The sequence below is a fragment of the Penicillium paradoxum genome (assembly GCF_028828445.1).
Source record: "Penicillium paradoxum strain IBT 22861 chromosome Unknown utg000007l_segment0_segment0, whole genome shotgun sequence".
In the NCBI taxonomy this organism is placed as follows: domain Eukaryota; kingdom Fungi; phylum Ascomycota; class Eurotiomycetes; order Eurotiales; family Aspergillaceae; genus Penicillium; species Penicillium paradoxum.
The window spans coordinates 3,825,033-3,840,174 of NW_026643185.1; the positions used below are offsets into that span (position 1 = coordinate 3,825,033).

At 50.6% G+C, this 15,142-nt stretch overlaps 7 protein-coding genes across 7 annotated transcripts; 4 read left to right on the forward strand and 3 right to left on the reverse strand.

Annotated features, from left to right (window-relative positions):
* Window positions 1–107: 107 nt before the first annotated feature.
* On the forward strand, window positions 108–2,651 carry N7457_008943 (uncharacterized protein; the record flags this gene model as incomplete). The annotated part of the gene is made up of 1 exon (XM_057179986.1): window positions 108–2,651. One exon carries the CDS (start codon window positions 108–110, stop codon window positions 2,649–2,651), a length of 2,544 nt encoding a protein of 847 aa, XP_057028372.1.
* Window positions 2,652–2,769: 118 nt separating this feature from the next.
* On the reverse strand, window positions 2,770–3,960 carry N7457_008944 (Qc-SNARE protein; the record flags this gene model as incomplete). The annotated part of the gene is made up of 1 exon (XM_057179987.1): window positions 2,770–3,960. One exon carries the CDS (start codon window positions 3,958–3,960, stop codon window positions 2,770–2,772), a length of 1,191 nt encoding a protein of 396 aa, XP_057028373.1.
* A 237-nt stretch (window positions 3,961–4,197) lies between these two features.
* N7457_008945 (uncharacterized protein) lies at window positions 4,198–5,665 on the reverse strand (the record flags this gene model as incomplete). The annotated part of the gene is made up of 2 exons (XM_057179988.1): window positions 4,198–5,326; window positions 5,436–5,665. 2 exons carry the CDS (start codon window positions 5,663–5,665, stop codon window positions 4,198–4,200), a joined length of 1,359 nt encoding a protein of 452 aa, XP_057028374.1.
* Window positions 5,666–6,150: 485 nt separating this feature from the next.
* Window positions 6,151–7,398, forward strand: N7457_008946 (F-box domain protein; the record flags this gene model as incomplete). The annotated part of the gene is made up of 2 exons (XM_057179989.1): window positions 6,151–6,563; window positions 6,621–7,398. The coding sequence occupies 2 exons, from the start codon at window positions 6,151–6,153 to the stop codon at window positions 7,396–7,398; spliced, it is 1,191 nt and encodes a 396-aa protein (XP_057028375.1).
* A 447-nt stretch (window positions 7,399–7,845) lies between these two features.
* On the forward strand, window positions 7,846–9,171 carry N7457_008947 (putative HAD superfamily hydrolase; the record flags this gene model as incomplete). The annotated part of the gene is made up of 3 exons (XM_057179990.1): window positions 7,846–7,976; window positions 8,034–8,336; window positions 8,394–9,171. The coding sequence occupies 3 exons, from the start codon at window positions 7,846–7,848 to the stop codon at window positions 9,169–9,171; spliced, it is 1,212 nt and encodes a 403-aa protein (XP_057028376.1).
* Window positions 9,172–9,735: 564 nt separating this feature from the next.
* dps1 (putative aspartyl-tRNA synthetase Dps1) lies at window positions 9,736–11,464 on the forward strand (the record flags this gene model as incomplete). Its single annotated transcript, XM_057179991.1, has 2 exons — window positions 9,736–10,731; window positions 10,787–11,464. 2 exons carry the CDS (start codon window positions 9,736–9,738, stop codon window positions 11,462–11,464), a joined length of 1,674 nt encoding a protein of 557 aa, XP_057028377.1.
* A 395-nt stretch (window positions 11,465–11,859) lies between these two features.
* Window positions 11,860–14,861, reverse strand: N7457_008949 (coatomer subunit gamma; the record flags this gene model as incomplete). Its single annotated transcript, XM_057179992.1, has 5 exons — window positions 11,860–12,092; window positions 12,148–12,966; window positions 13,016–14,330; window positions 14,399–14,709; window positions 14,786–14,861. 5 exons carry the CDS (start codon window positions 14,859–14,861, stop codon window positions 11,860–11,862), a joined length of 2,754 nt encoding a protein of 917 aa, XP_057028378.1.
* Window positions 14,862–15,142: the final 281 nt, after the last annotated feature.

Genomic DNA, 15,142 nt, shown 5'->3' on the forward strand with positions numbered 1-15,142 from the left:
GAAGGATCCTTGTCAAACTGGGCGTAGCGTTGACTAGCCCCAAAGGGGAGAATTAGGCTCAATTCTCAACACATATTCCCGACGTCATTTCATCTTTATCGCCCTCCATGCCCCTCTCAGATCTTCCAGCTGAGCTCATTGACTTAGTCACCGAATATATCCAGGAGGAGCGCTATCTCAACTCTTTGGCCCGAACATGTCAACGGTTACATCTGCTGCTGAACCCAATCCTCTATGAGAGAGCCGTCCGCCTATCACACGCCTTCCCCCTTGTCTGGGCGGCACAGCATGACCTTGAAGAAACGGCACGCCAAGCATCTGATGCTGGAGCCTCGAAATACTTTTGTCAATACAACCTTCGACGATCGCTCATAGCGATTGCGAGGGGAGGCCATGAAAACATTGCACGTCTGATACTGCAGCAAAGCAACCCTAGAATAATCAGACAAACGCGGGGTTGCAGGGAATGTATAGAAGCGAATCCTAGGGATGACTCAAACCATTTCACCCCACTCAGTTTGGCGGCAGCCCGGGGGGTGGTTGCCATTTTAAACATCTTTTTCGCCTATGGCATCCCTGACTACCAGGGCGACCCGGGATCCTTAGTGCTGGCTTGTGTTGCAGCACAAAATGGCCATCTGGCTGCTCTGAAGGCTATAATCGATGCAGGCTACTCTTTCAACTACCGGGGAGGGATACAGACTGAGACACCACTACATGCTGCGTGCCGCCAAGGGCATACAGACGTGGTCCGATATTTGCTCGATATAGGTGCCGAGATCGCCTCGCCAAAGGGAGCTTCCGCACCTCTCGTGTCTGCAGCTGAACATGGGCACTTTGGAATAGTCAAATTACTCCTGGAAAGAGGCGCAGACCCTGATAAAGATATTTGGGGTTCAACAGCCCTCTCCTATGCGGCCAAGAATGGCCATGTAGAGATTGTGGAACTACTGTTAAACCATGGAGCCGATCTCGATTCTGAGATGGACAGAAACAGAAACGTCCTTTACCATATCGCCCAAAATGGTCAACTCCAAGTCCTCAATTTACTTCTAGCTCGCGGAGCGGACATTTATCCAAAGGAGGTCGCGAGAAAGTTGCCTTCGCTCGCATTGCTAATGACTAGTGGGAGTAGATTGCTCGGAAGACATAAGCAGAAAGCTTTTGGTGATGTTTTCCGAACTTTCATCGATCTGGAGGATGAGATAATCGACGAGGATAAAACATCAAAAGCTTCGTTTCTATACCTAGCTGCCAACTATGGCTGGGAAGACCTTGTGCGGCGCATTCTAGCGCGAGGCTTTCTGGCAGGAGTCTGCGATGATTCTGATAGAAAGTGTTACAATAGAGCAATGACCCTAGCCATTGAAAGTGGGCATATTGGAGTGGTCAAGCTGCTTCTTCAACATGGTGCACATCTACAGAAAGACATAACAGAGAATGCGGAGGAGAATGTGTTGTGTGTGGCAATCAAAATGGACAATATACCGATCGCCGAGCTCTTGATCGACTACGGGGCCGATATAAATTGCAACAGTTCCCGCGGGGAAACTGCTTTGGCTGAGGCGGCGTTGACGTCCACAGAAATGTTTCAATTTCTTCTCGACCGAGGAGCTGATCCGACGCAAGCCTCATCTTTATCCCATGAAAGTGCTATCACCAGAGCATTGAGCTCTGGTAAAGTCGGTATGATAGAAATGCTGATGGACAGAGGTATCGAATTGAAAATGCCGAGGCCTCATGTTATTCCAACAACGCCGAAACCAGAAGCGACCCCATACCAAAAGAAGCAATTGATAGAAGAGGCGTTCTTGGGAGGCGACAGAATGGCAGAACTGGTCTTGGATCGAGGAGTGTTAAAGATTGACCCCGAAAGCATTCAGGCACAAGAAGGATTATCTCACGCTGTCTTACGGAAAATGCCAGGGGTGGTGAAGCGGTTACTTGAACGAGGAGTTGATCCCAAAACTCCTTTGCTCAAGTCTGAGCCCCCTCTTTTGGCCACTGCAGTATTTCCCAGCACCGATGGTCACACCGAGGCTGCTACCGTCATTCTTGACTTGCTTTTAGCCCACGGTGCTGATATCGAGGACCGGGGTTATTTTGCCGCGACTCCCTTGTATTGGGCTCTCGCACATAGAGACACAAGTAACAAGTTCGATTGCCGACCGGCAGAGATACGGCTTTTGCTGGAGAGGGGTGCGGATCCTCTCGCGATGCGTGGTGATTATCCGTCTGTCCAGGGGCTGAGAGATGGCGGTGAATCCTCTACTCTCGCATTCCCCAATGGCGTTCATGACCACTCGATATTCATGGGTAGGCGGTCGACTTCTGTTCTCTCTTCAGCCTTGCATGATGATCGCCGTCCTCATTGTGATCATGATCCTGATCTTCACGACCATATCATGGATATGTGCATGGATTCACCCCATAAACTAGTCCTCGCTGATGACCCATTCGCTGTCTGTATACAACGCGGTGACAAATCTGTACTCAAACTTATTCTTGAGGCAATTGATCAGAGAGGAACCCCCTTTGCAGATCTGAAAGATAGACTTGATCAAGCCCAGGCTGCAGCGACACAGAATGGTCATCGGCATCTAATACCCATTTTGCAGGATTATTACTGGGTAAAAAGATATCCATGCTAGGAAAATGATATGAATTTGCAATATGAAGACATTATCTGGAATTACTTCGCTGGAATGATGCCAAAAGATCAGCTACAAAGAGAGCTTTTCATGAATAAGAAAGCAAACACGTGTAGAATCAAGAGATCTTCCCAATTCTCTTTCTTCCAATATCAATCTTGGATTTCAATCTAGACGTCTCGTTAGCAGCGCACAAAAGTGTTGAAAGGGCATAAACGAACATATCGGTTTCTTCATCTGCCAACCTCAACAGATCATTCTGCACCTCGAGCTCCTCGTTAATCTGAGTACCGAGCTCCCTTTGCCTAAGAATGATCTTCCTCAGTTCATCCACATTAGCATCCTGGCTGTCAATCATCTGCTTCTGCAAATGCAGGACGCCTTCGTTGTCAAGTTCTCGTGTGCGCTCTGTCTCTTTACCAAGTACCCTGCCCGCCCGCGCCGGCGTCCTGCGCCCACAGCCCCCATCACTAGTGACATTGCCAGTATTCAGCAAAGCTTCTTTATCCTGGATAGATGCGACAGTATGATCAAGTCGGCTTTTGGTAGCCATAGCATGCAAAAGATCCTCCAGACCATCTTTTTCCTTGCGCGCGTTAATGAGTAAATCTTTTCGTCGGCGGATCTCGCCTCCACCAAGACCTGAAGATGTATGTGACTCGGAGCCCTTCTCTCCTCGTCCCAAGTTTTTCAATCCATCGTCCAGAGTGGTAATCATTGTCCCCGCACGGACAAGACTGCCTTTTGCCTGCGCAGAGCTCTCATGCTGCTTCTGAGGGGTTGTTTCCTGATCTCTGCGAGAAAGTTGTAGCCGTGCATCATGCAAATGGTTCTTCATGTCGCGGTAATAGTCGAGCCATAACGTTGGGTCGGTGATTGGTGCGTTTGTAGAGGCCGGGTCTGTGATGGCGGCATGGAGTCGCGTGGAGGTGTTGGTTGATCCGTTGCCAGTTGATGCAACTGCGGTGGGGAGATTGAGGAATGCTCGCCACGCGGGCGAGGTGCGCCAACGACTATCATCGGACTCGTTGATCGCGCAAAGGTACTGCTCTAGGCCGCAGCGGCGCTCTTCGCGTAACCGATCATTTGAGATAGTTTTCGAGAACCAAGTTTTTGAAGGCAGAGGAGCTGGTGGAGGAGCATTCGTTTGGGAGATGAGTGTGCTGTGGAACGTTGAGAAGTCCGAGTAACGTTTGGGGACTGTGAAGGAGCGGAGCGGGAGGCGGAGGGTGATGTGGTAGACGGTGTAAGGCGGGGAAGTGCTGGAGAGACTGGTATTCGGGATCGCTATCTCAACAGTTGGCGCCATACTGTTGAGAGTTGGAATGGGATTGTCTTTACTCGAAACTTGGGGGAAACAAAGAGGTGAAGAAGTCAAGTTGCTCCGCATGACGCAAAAAGCTTAGACCAGCACAGCCGATCTTGATGGCCTTTGAGATCACCAGGCCCTACATAAAAGCCACAAGACATTGGCACGTTATAACTCGGAATTAACAATATGTAACAATGGGTATCTCATACAAATGTCTATGCACATCAAATCCACCTAAATCCAGACATCTCGTGCCTCCAATAGATCCCGTTGGCCAAAGAACTCGCCCACCACAGTGATGATCATATCAAGCAGGGCATGAGTCTGTTTGGTCAATTCTTCATAATCATTATAACCCTCATAGTCTTCATAGTCGGAGTTCGCAGACGTCTGGATAGAGTCGGGATTGTTCTGCAGCTGAGCTTGCAAGCGCGCCTTGGCTGCCTCCAACTCGGACGGTTCGACCGATGCATCAGGCATACTCGAGTCTGGTGCTTCCACAGATTCCGACACAGCTTCTTGAGTGGTATCCTTCTCCCCTCGAGCTGTAGGTTCCGGTGGGACTTCCTGCTTAGTCTCTTCTGAATACTGGGCTGTAGATTCGGGCTGAGCGTCTCCCTCGGTCTCTGCCTCCTTCTCGACGGGAGTTCGTTGCTGATGATCCTCTAGTGAATCTGACTCCGACCAATCGGCCTCTTCTTCAAACTGCTTCTCTAGCTCTTGCACCTTGTGCAAGATAGTCGTGGCCCGTTTGCCCAGATTTCGAATGATCCCCACTTCCTGGCTAGAAAGTTGCCCAACCTCCCAGCACTTCCCCAAAAGGCCCCAGGCCCAAACTCCAATGCGCCGTACACGTTGGGCGTCTTCACTCCGCACAACATCAGACACCATCCGCGCTAGTATCTCCAGTACTGCTAACACGCTTTCCATGTCCATGCATGCCAGTTGAACCATCTGTGGATCGACTGTGACCAAGAGCCGACGCCATGCTTTATGCGCAGATCCGGCATTTCGGGGCAGGCTGATAGGATGATCATTGTCAAGGGCGTTGATAGCATCAGCAGGTGGGCTGCATCGCAGAGTCGATCGCAAGAGGAGAAATCGGTGTCGAAGCAGGCCGTAATATGATGTTTGCATCTCCGGGTAGATTTCATCAAGCTTTAGAGAGGAATGTGCAAGCTTGTTCTTGTTCAAATCCTCCACGGGAGCGATGTAGGCGTCGTCCACAAGGAAGACTTCTGGGAGTGGGGTATCAGGCGCTTTAGGTGGTTTTGCGTCGACTTGCACATTCGATGGTGATTCTGGGAGGTTTGTCGCTTTAACGGGCCCGGAGAATAGGCCTGGCAGTGAGTTCGCTTCAGATCTATCGAGCAAAAATTAGTCTAGACTCGGAATCACGATTCGGGGAAATCAAAAAAGACTCGGCAAGTCCTAGAAGAGGAATTACGATCCCCATAGAACAAAAAGCATACATACCGGACCATGCGCAGATATTCGAGTCCATCTTCCGGGGGCCGTATAGCAATTCATCGCCTCCATCGTCCAGACCTGGGAATGCGCCCTTCTGGCCGTAGAAGGGATTGTTACTGGGACGCTCCAGGGGCGCTACCGAGGGTTCACCGTCATCTTCATCTTCACCGTAAGATATCCGAGGACGTTTAGAGGATGGAGTTGGCATGGTGGCCTTTCTCTTATCGGGCATGGTGACTGGAGGTTGCAGGCTTGAAGGAGCTTGGGCCTTTTACTCCGTACAGACAGCAGTTTAAGGGTCAAAGTTTGTAAGAGTATAGTCTTAGTCACCCATTGTATTCTGACCTTGCCCGAGGTGCTCCACGAATATCAGGATAGCTTCACCTTCCCGTTTAAAGCTTTGCCTTCAATCTTAGAACACTATCATGATTGTATACAATACATTGTACGGAGTAAAATGTTAAACAATCCCAAGGCGGTAGATATTGATTGAAGGCGGGGAACTTGGATCTGCCAGCAGAAAAACGATAAGAATCGTCATCGGCCGATCTTCACATCGCCATTGTTGATTCTTATCCCACCCCTCATGTCTTTTTCGTCTACTCCCCCTCACACTCCTTTGACTGGCCTCAGTCCTCAGGGAATGTGAAAGATCTTATTTGCAGAAATTTATCTTCTTATGATGTTCATTTGAAAACTTGTCAATTGGCTTGGAAAATGCCAAGATTCACCACTGAAGGCATGGCTTCTCGCCGACATGTTCACCTCCCTACAGAGGTCTTAGTCCACATCGCCAACTTCATTTATGTTGAGTGGTCTGAGGATGTCTCGCCTAATTTTCAAGCCACCCTTTACCGCTTTTGTTTGGTCTCTCGCCAGTGGTATTCCGCTGGCATTGAGTTTCTCTACTCCCGACCTCAACTCGACCAAGGGAATAGCTTCAGCCTCTTTACCAATACTGTGTGTCCGTCAGTCCGGTCCCGAGAACGGAAAGTGGATTTAGGATCATTTGTTCAAATCTTGAACCTCGGGTTATTGGTACACCACAGCTCCAATAGTCTAACGGCACGACTATTAGGTCGAGTGAAGAAAAATCTGAAAACATTTGTTGCTCCAAGGGTCTCTTTTGCGTAAGCTGTGACTTGTAAAACAAATCCATGCAAACTTGATCTGACCTCTCTCTTCAGAATCAACAGCCTTGCACCGTTATCTAAATGCAAGGAGATCTCCTATCTCTGCCTTAACCTAGTAGTTGAGCCTATTGCGCTTTCCGCTCTTAAAAAAGCCATCAGCGGTCTCAATAAACTTGAATCACTTGAGCTTCCATCCTCGATGTTCATCACGGATGACGGTTCCGGTGAAGATTGGCCACCCAATCTGAAATACCTCCAGGTTGGTGGGAGGTTTGATGCCGAGGCGATGCCTTCTTTCAGATGGCCCCCAAACCTGGCCAGCCTGACGTTATGTGGCAGTGAGAACCTGAATGCCTTTGTATTGGAGAATATTCTTATCAACGAGCAGCTCTGCACTACGCTGACATCATTGACCATCCACCGTTCGAATCGCGAGATGTTCGCGGAACGGTCATCTGGCATTCTAGGGGCACTTTTCGCCTTGAAGTCTCTTCGAATACCTATTGATTTGCTCTACGGGTTGCTCATTCTTCCCGCGTTTGATCCCAGGGGATCCCCGACACCGATTCGTGAGCTGGAGCTCACAGCACCCTATGACAAGGATTTCACTACAGTGATCCTTGCTGATGATCTTTGCAAGGCCCTAAAAATGAACCTTTCTCGAGTGTGCGGTCTTGGTATCAGCCCTGGGTGCCTGGAGATAATACCCGAATCATCGCATGCCAAAATCGACAAGTGGGTGTGGAAGAATATCGATCAATGCCCTGAGGATGAACTCGATTCCGTGTTTGACCTGGGTCTCTATGTGATTGACTCAGAGCCATCTTGTTGAACGTGAATGTTGTTGCTATGCAGCGTATCATGATTTATACGAAACCCAACCATTCATATCCTTGTATTGAGTTGTCTTACCTTGCCAACAGAGAGTAAATAATTTCAAGCTATAACCCACTTGGACAAAGCTAGCCTAATAACCTAGGGATGGCATTTTCGAATCCCTACATAGAACAAAGCTTTTCATAGGGCTGTTCGGTATTCATGCTGGCAATTAACGATCGGCATACTTTCTCTCTGAGTACGTATTTATAGGGTGTCTATTGATTTTTAGCTTGGTTTGATATGCATGGGACTCCGCTTGCAAGGAGCTGCAGTTGTAGATCGGACCAGGGGATATGCGGGGGGTTCAACGGGCAAGATTTGGCCGATCCGGCACTCCGCACCCACGGGAACGCAATGACGTACCTTTCCTTCTGTACACATCTCCAAAACCACACCCACGATGAGACCGCAAACTGTTTGGCGGTCAATTGGCCTACTGCAACGCCAGTCTCTTTCTCGCCCATTAATCACTCGTCGAGCTATTCAAACAGCTAGTCCTCGTCCGGTTCCCAACTTCGCTTTTGCATTCGAGTGAGTCTTATCCAAGAGCGAGCGCAAACCGCCTACATTTCCTCTAACCATGTGTAGCATCGATGGCGTCCTTCTCCGCGCGTCGAAACCTATTCCCGGTGCCGCTGATTCACTGGCCCTCCTGAAGGAGCAAGGCATCCCTTTCATTCTGCTCACCAATGGTGGGGGTAAACATGAGACAGAGCGTGTCGCGGATATTAGCAAAAAGCTAGGCATCCATTTAGATGCCACGGACATTGTCCAGAGCCACTCGCCCTTTGCTGAGCTGGTCAAAGGATCGGATGAGTCAAGCCCCCTGGAGCACAAATGTGTGTTAGTGGCCGGTGGTGATGGGGATAACTGTCGGCGCGTCGCAGAACAGTACGTCAAGATCCCCTTTCTATCATTTAGAGACTGATTCTCACAAAATGGTAATAGGTACGGGTTCAAAAACGTTGTCACCCCGGCGGATATTCTCATGGCCAATCCAGCTATTTGGCCGTTCTCAAACAATTTCGTCGATTATTACAAGACATTTGCCCGTCCGCTTCCGAGTCCCATTGACTTGAATGACCCATCAAAGAGCTTGAAGGTCGACGCCATCTTTGTATTCAACGATCCTAGGGACTGGGCATTGGATACTCAGGTGATTATGGACCTCCTGCTTTCGGAGCAGGGCCGTATGGGTACTCTATCCGAGAAGAACGGCCGGATCGATCTTCCCAACCACGGTTACCAGCAGGACGGCCAACCTCACCTGTACTTCTCTAACCCAGACCTGTGGTGGGCAGCCGCCTATCCCTTGCCGCGTCTTGGTCAGGGTGGATTCCGAGAAGCACTCGAGGGTGTTTGGGCTGCGACTACTGGTGGTGCCAGCAAGGGCATTGAGTTGAAGAAAACCGTCATTGGGAAGCCTTACCACCCCACTTACGAGTTTGCAGAGCGTCAATTACTTCGGAATCGCCTGAGGAATTTCGGTACCTCTACAGAGCTTCCTCCCCTGGAGAGAGTCTACATGGTTGGCGATAACCCAGAATCGGATATTCGAGGAGCCAACTCCTACCGCAGTAAATTCGGCAGCAGCTGGCAATCGATCCTTGTTCGCACTGGCGTGTACAGTGGTGGAGAGCCTGCCTGGGTTCCCCAGACAATTGCTGACAATGTACACAAGGGTGTTCAATGGGCACTGAAGAGCTCGAGCTGGCCTGTTGCGTGATTATCGAGGAACCTTAGACGTTTTATACATTACACCGATGCGAGATTTAGCATAAACATGGCATCAGGGTACATTTATGTATATTGATGCTGGATATCTACAAGCACCCAGGCACAAAAACAATTGAAAATACACTCAATGAGTATCCATTCTTATGATCATGCTTTCAACCTATGGAGGAATCGTAGTTGTTGCTGATAGGTCAGGCCTCAATACCAACATCCCTGTGGACAGAACATGGTATAATCGAATAATGGGCCATTAACCCCTCCACCTTTGTTGTAAACCGAGTAACATGTCGCGCAGATGTGGACTAAAGGGGCCTCTGGTAATGCTATACTCCGTCCAATCTGCTTAAATGTTGAAGTCTCCACACCGCCTACCCCTCTTAGGGCTTGGTATCCGGCGGGGTGAGTCAACCTTGGAACACTTTTCTCTGCAGCTCTATTTACAATCAGCTTACTGGATTAAGCCCTGCAAGTCTCTTGGAATAGAGTATTATTGAGGTAAGCGCTATACTCCTCCGCCCTACCACATTCCTTCTCTAATTGCTGTCACAGCACCATGGCCGACTCCGAATTGCCCCACCGTCCCAAGCCTGAGGAAACTCAGGCCGCCGCCGCTCCCCCCGCGGAAGGTGAGACCAAGAGCGCCAGCAAGAATGCCCTGAAGAAGGCCGCAAAGGATAAGATCAAGGCCGAGAAGGCCGCTGCACGCGCAGCACAAGAGAAGGCCCAGGCCGCCGCCCAGGAGGCCAACGACACAGCCAAGGATCTATACGGTCGTCTCCCAGAGACCGAGGATGTCGCCCCGGCCACCCGATTCAGCGAGTTCTCAGAGGAATACTACGAGAAGGAAGTCACTGTTGTCGCACGTGTGGACAATGCGCGTGTCCAGAGTGCTAAGCTTGCATTCTTGATGCTGCGCCAGCAGGGACAAAAAGTGCAGGCCGTCATTGCTGCCGCCGAACCCATTTCCCGACAGATGATTAAGTACACTGGTGGATTGAACGTCAACTCTATCGTCCAGGTCACCGGTACTGTGAAGAAGCCCGACACTCCTATCTCCTCCGCCTCGATCAGCTACCTCGAGATCCACATCAGCAAGGTTTACATGATCTCCGAGGCTGCGCAGATGCTTCCCATGCAGGTCAAGGATGCTGAGCGTCCTCCTCCTGAGAACACTGAGGAGGGTGCCCAGGTTGATGCCGAGGGTGCTCCCATTGTCACCCTCAAGACCCGTCTCGATAACCGTGTTCTCGATCTCCAGACCGAGACCAGCCAGGCTATCACCTGGATTTCCAGCGGTGTTTCCGAGCTTTTCGCTGAGTACATGATTAAGTCTGGCTCTCGCTGGATCTTCACACCCAAGCTGGTCGGTGCCGCTACCGAAGGTGGCAGCGGTGTCTTCGAGGTCAAGTACTTCAAGCGCAACGCCTACCTGGCCCAGAGCCCCCAGCTTTACAAGCAGATGTGTATCGCCGGTGATATGGAGAACGTTTTCGAGATTGCCCCCGTGTTCCGTGCCGAGGACAGCAACACCCACCGTCACTTGACCGAGGTAAGATTAAACAACATGTTCGGACGGGAGAGATGATTTCTAACATAGACTGCAGTTCTCCGGTCTCGATTTCGAGAAGACCTTCCGCAACCACTACCACGAGGTCTTGGAGTTCGCCGAGGACCTTCTCGTCTTCATCCTCACTCAGCTCAAGGAGCGCTACGCATCCCAGATCGCCACCATCCAAAAGTCCTACCCCAAGGCTGGCGACTTCAAGCTGCCCAAGGACGGCAAGGCCCTGCGCATGAACTACATGGACGGTGTTGCCCTGCTCAAGGAAGCCGGCGTCGACGTCTCCGAGCAGGAGCGCTTCGAGAACGACTTCACCACCGCCATGGAGAAGCAGCTCGGTCAGATCATCCGCGACAAGTACGACACTGACTTCTACGTCCTCGACAAGTTCCCCATGGCCGTCCGTCCCTTCTACACCAAGGCGGATCCCAACGACAAGCGCTTCTCCAACTCTTACGACTTCTTCATGCGTGGCGAGGAGATCATGTCCGGTGCCCAGCGTATCAACGATATCAAGGAGCTGGAGGAGTCTATGCGCGCTAAGGGTCTTGAGCCCAACCAGGAGGGCTTCGAGGATTACCTCAATGCTTTCCGCCAGGGCTGCCCCCCTCACGCCGGTGGTGGTCTCGGTCTCAACCGTATTGTTATGTTCTTCCTTGGCTTGCCTAACGTTCGTCTGGCTTCGCTGTTCCCCCGTGACCCCCAGCGTCTGCGTCCTTGATTGACTATTGTATGGGATGATTTCATAGCATGACAGGAATATAAAAACAAAATAAGTCACTTTTCTTCCAAAAATATGTGCTTCTTTGGCAATATACATCATGTGTTTCTGAGCGGCAAACACTCGATATTATCTCTATTCAGTCCTTGACAGCAAACATGGTATATATTTGCAGGTTAAGTATGCCTGCTGCTATATTGCGAGAAAAAGAAAAGAAAAAAAATCAGAAACACCAATAAGGGGCATGAATATGATATGATATTTGGAAGAAAAAGTTGCATTGACAAGTTTTGAGGGGTGGACAACGCAATCTAACAAACCAAGACACATGAAAAACACACACGCTCTTGTCCCCCCAACCAGGATTAAGCACGTAACAACAAAAAGGAGAGAAATTAAGACACAGAAGCAATCACAGCCGCGGCAACACCCTCCTCTTCTGCACGGACGGTAATCTTGGTGGTGACACCGGCCTTGCTGGAGTAAGCCATCTTGATAAGAGAGGCGACACGGCCGCCGGTAACGGTCTTGCCGAAGAGCTTGAGGGTGTGTGTGCTGCTGTTGAGGGCGACGTCGGTGCCTTCGAGGGGTTGCAGAGATAGGGCTGAGATCAGTTGTTCCGTAGCATCTAGTAAGATTGTTAATGATTGTTGGGAATGGAGATAGCAAGGAGAGATACATACCATTGATACCCTTCATGTTGCTGAGCTGCAGGGTCTCGCTCTCCTCCTCGCCATTAGCACCAGTCTGTTCCCAGACGTGGTCGAAGCTGCCGGCGAATGTCGGGATGACATAGTCGCTTCCGGTCAGTTCGAGATCCTCCACCTGGTACTCGTCATCGTAGCCACTGTCCTCTGGTTCGCCAGTTGTGGGGTCGATTTCTTTGCTAGTGAACTTGAGAATATTTGTGAAGGAGGTGATGGGAACACTGTTCTCGCCGGTGAGCTTCTTGAAAGCAACGTAGACGACACCGGGCTCGTCTGTGGGTAACTTGGGGGCAGGAATGATGAAGTCGTCCTCCAATACGTCCTCTTCTTCTGCTGTGGCAATCACGGTGACATTCTCGAGAACGGTATCGGGAAGTGTGTTCTTAATATCATATTGCAACACAATGTGTTCCTTGAAAATATGCTTGACGGCCGTAACAACGTATTCGGTCTCGCTCTCGGAGAGCTCGACGGGTGAGGAGGACTTGAGCAAAGTACCGTACGCCTTGAGATCGGGGTACTGCAAGAGTTGCTCGGCGTATTTCTGAGTGGCAGAGGCGCTGGCAGCCTCGGCCATACCGCCTGCCGCTTTGCCCTTCGGGGGTCCGGCCGAGGGAGCCTTGAGGGTGGGGGTGGCCGAGGTGAGCTTCTTGGTCCTCTCTTCGGCGAGAGCCTGCTCGTGTGATACAACGGGAATGGTGGCAACGTCGAAAGCAGTAGCAAAGGTCTCCTTGTCCCCCGAGGTCACGTACATGACAAGCTGGTGTTCAAAGGTGGAGAGAGAGTACATCGAGTCTAGAAAAATTAGTAAATTTCCTATTGCCAGTCACTAACGAGCACATACCATTCTTAATGAAAGCGCTCGCCGCCTCATCCTCCTCGCCCATCAGGCGGAGGTTAAGGGCAGCACGATCTCGCACCTCATCGTCGGTGTCATCAAGACAACGGGTGAGAAGAACATGAACACTAGACTTGACTTCGGGGTCCTTCTGGCCAACACCAAACTTGGCTAATGCGGTGACAGCAGCAGCGCGAACGATAGCGTTCTCCAGCACGACACGGTTGTAGATGTAGCGGATATACTTGGTCGGATGAGTAGTCTTAGGGCCCTCAGTACCGAGCAGGTGAAGGATTCTGACCGAGAGCTTAGTGAATTCGCAGTCCTCAATAAACTCGCAGAGGTGGGCGAGCGCATCTTCCTTGCTTTCCGGAACAAACTTGATCAGATCGAACATGCTCTCAACAACAGTGCGCTTGAACTCGTAACCACCCTCGTCGCGCAGGATTCCACTGAGGAAAACGAGCATACCGGCCTGCTTGCTGGGGAACTTCAAACACAAAGTACGAATCGCCTCGACAATAGTGACCTTGAACTCGTCGGTGATATCAGCCATGAAGCCTGAGATCTGCTTCATCAGACGGTCGACGCTAGCTTCGTTGCCGGTCTTGAGGAGTGTGGTAATGGCAAACGTGGCAATGGAGCGGTTCGAGTTGGAGATAAGGGACTCGATATCGGGATTGCAGACGTTAACGACGTGCGGCTTGAAGGAAGCGAAGTTGTGAAGAATACGGATAGCAGCGAACTTGGTGATCGACCGAGGGGAGGACAGGAAGAGCTGGAGGACGTGAACTGCCTGTGTTGCTTCGGCATCGGTGACATCGCGCATATCGCAAATAGCCTTGGCCGCCTCGAAGTTGACCATCTCATGCTTGTGGCGGAGCCAGCCATCCAACATCTGCATCATAGGTTTCCGAAGGCCTTGGTCCTCTTCGGCCAATCTAGCGGCCAGACGCACCAACAAGACAAGAGCAGCCGGGCTCTTTACCACACCTGCAGCACCGTACTGCTGTACCATCTTAACCAAAGACATGCGATCGTGCGAGCGCATCTGGTACAGGAGACCGATGGCATGGTACTGGGTCATGAAATTTGAGCTAGAGATGCCGTGGCTCTGTGAGCTCGAGGCGAAGCCGAGGAAACCAGTTGACGATTTCGATGAGGAGGCCGCTTCTTGTGTTTCGCTCTGCCATCTCCGGACGACATCGCGCGCAATGGGGAGGAGGTGGTATGAAGAAACTAAGGCCGCGGAGGCCACCGAGGGGGTCTTATCAACAATGGCGGTCTTGATCAGTCGCTCGATACCCTGTACTGTGGAGCCCTTTTTAAATTGTCAGCGAATTCCAACGATCTATTATCCAATTGAGCTCCTGGAAACCGGCGACATACATCGATAATGCGGCAGAGCGCTCTGATAGCATTGGCCCGGTACAAAACATCGCTTCCTACCGCAGTATCCTTCATGATGATACTTGTCGACATAATCACATCTTCGGCAGTGCCAGCCAGCTCCTTCAAGATCAGATACACCATCTGTCGCAATGATGGGTCCTTATTCTGGAAGAGCTTGGAGATACCGAAGAATAGAGTGGTGGCTTCATTTGTAGGGAACTGCTCCCCGGTGAACATGAGGACAGCGATCTTGGTGAGTAATGTTCGGCATGTTCGCGGCGAGATAGGAGAGGAATTGAACAAGCGTGCTAGGAGAATTGTCTGGTCAGCATTGAATATGTGAAGCGCATGGCGGCGCCAGGGGGTATTGTTGATTGCACACACCATCTTGGAATACGGAGGTCCGATCAAGCTTGATCATGACCTGATCCGCATCTTCGTCTTTCTTCATATAGCTCATATTGCCCAGCAGCTGGGATCGCACCAGCAATGAGTGGTTGCTGTATTAGAAAGGTGGAGTGGATGCAATTGGGACACGGGTCGAGTACACAGAAGCAAGTTAGGGCGGTGTGAACGACTACAACATTCGCATAGCCCCCAGGAATTGAAGACGTAACGAAGGTAAAGCAGAGGAGAAGAAAAAAATGAGAACAATGAGAAAAATGAAGTTTGCAATGTATCTCGAACCCTCTCAAGCTCAGAACTGGCTATTGGGGACAAGTTGAAGGTGGCCTTCCGTGT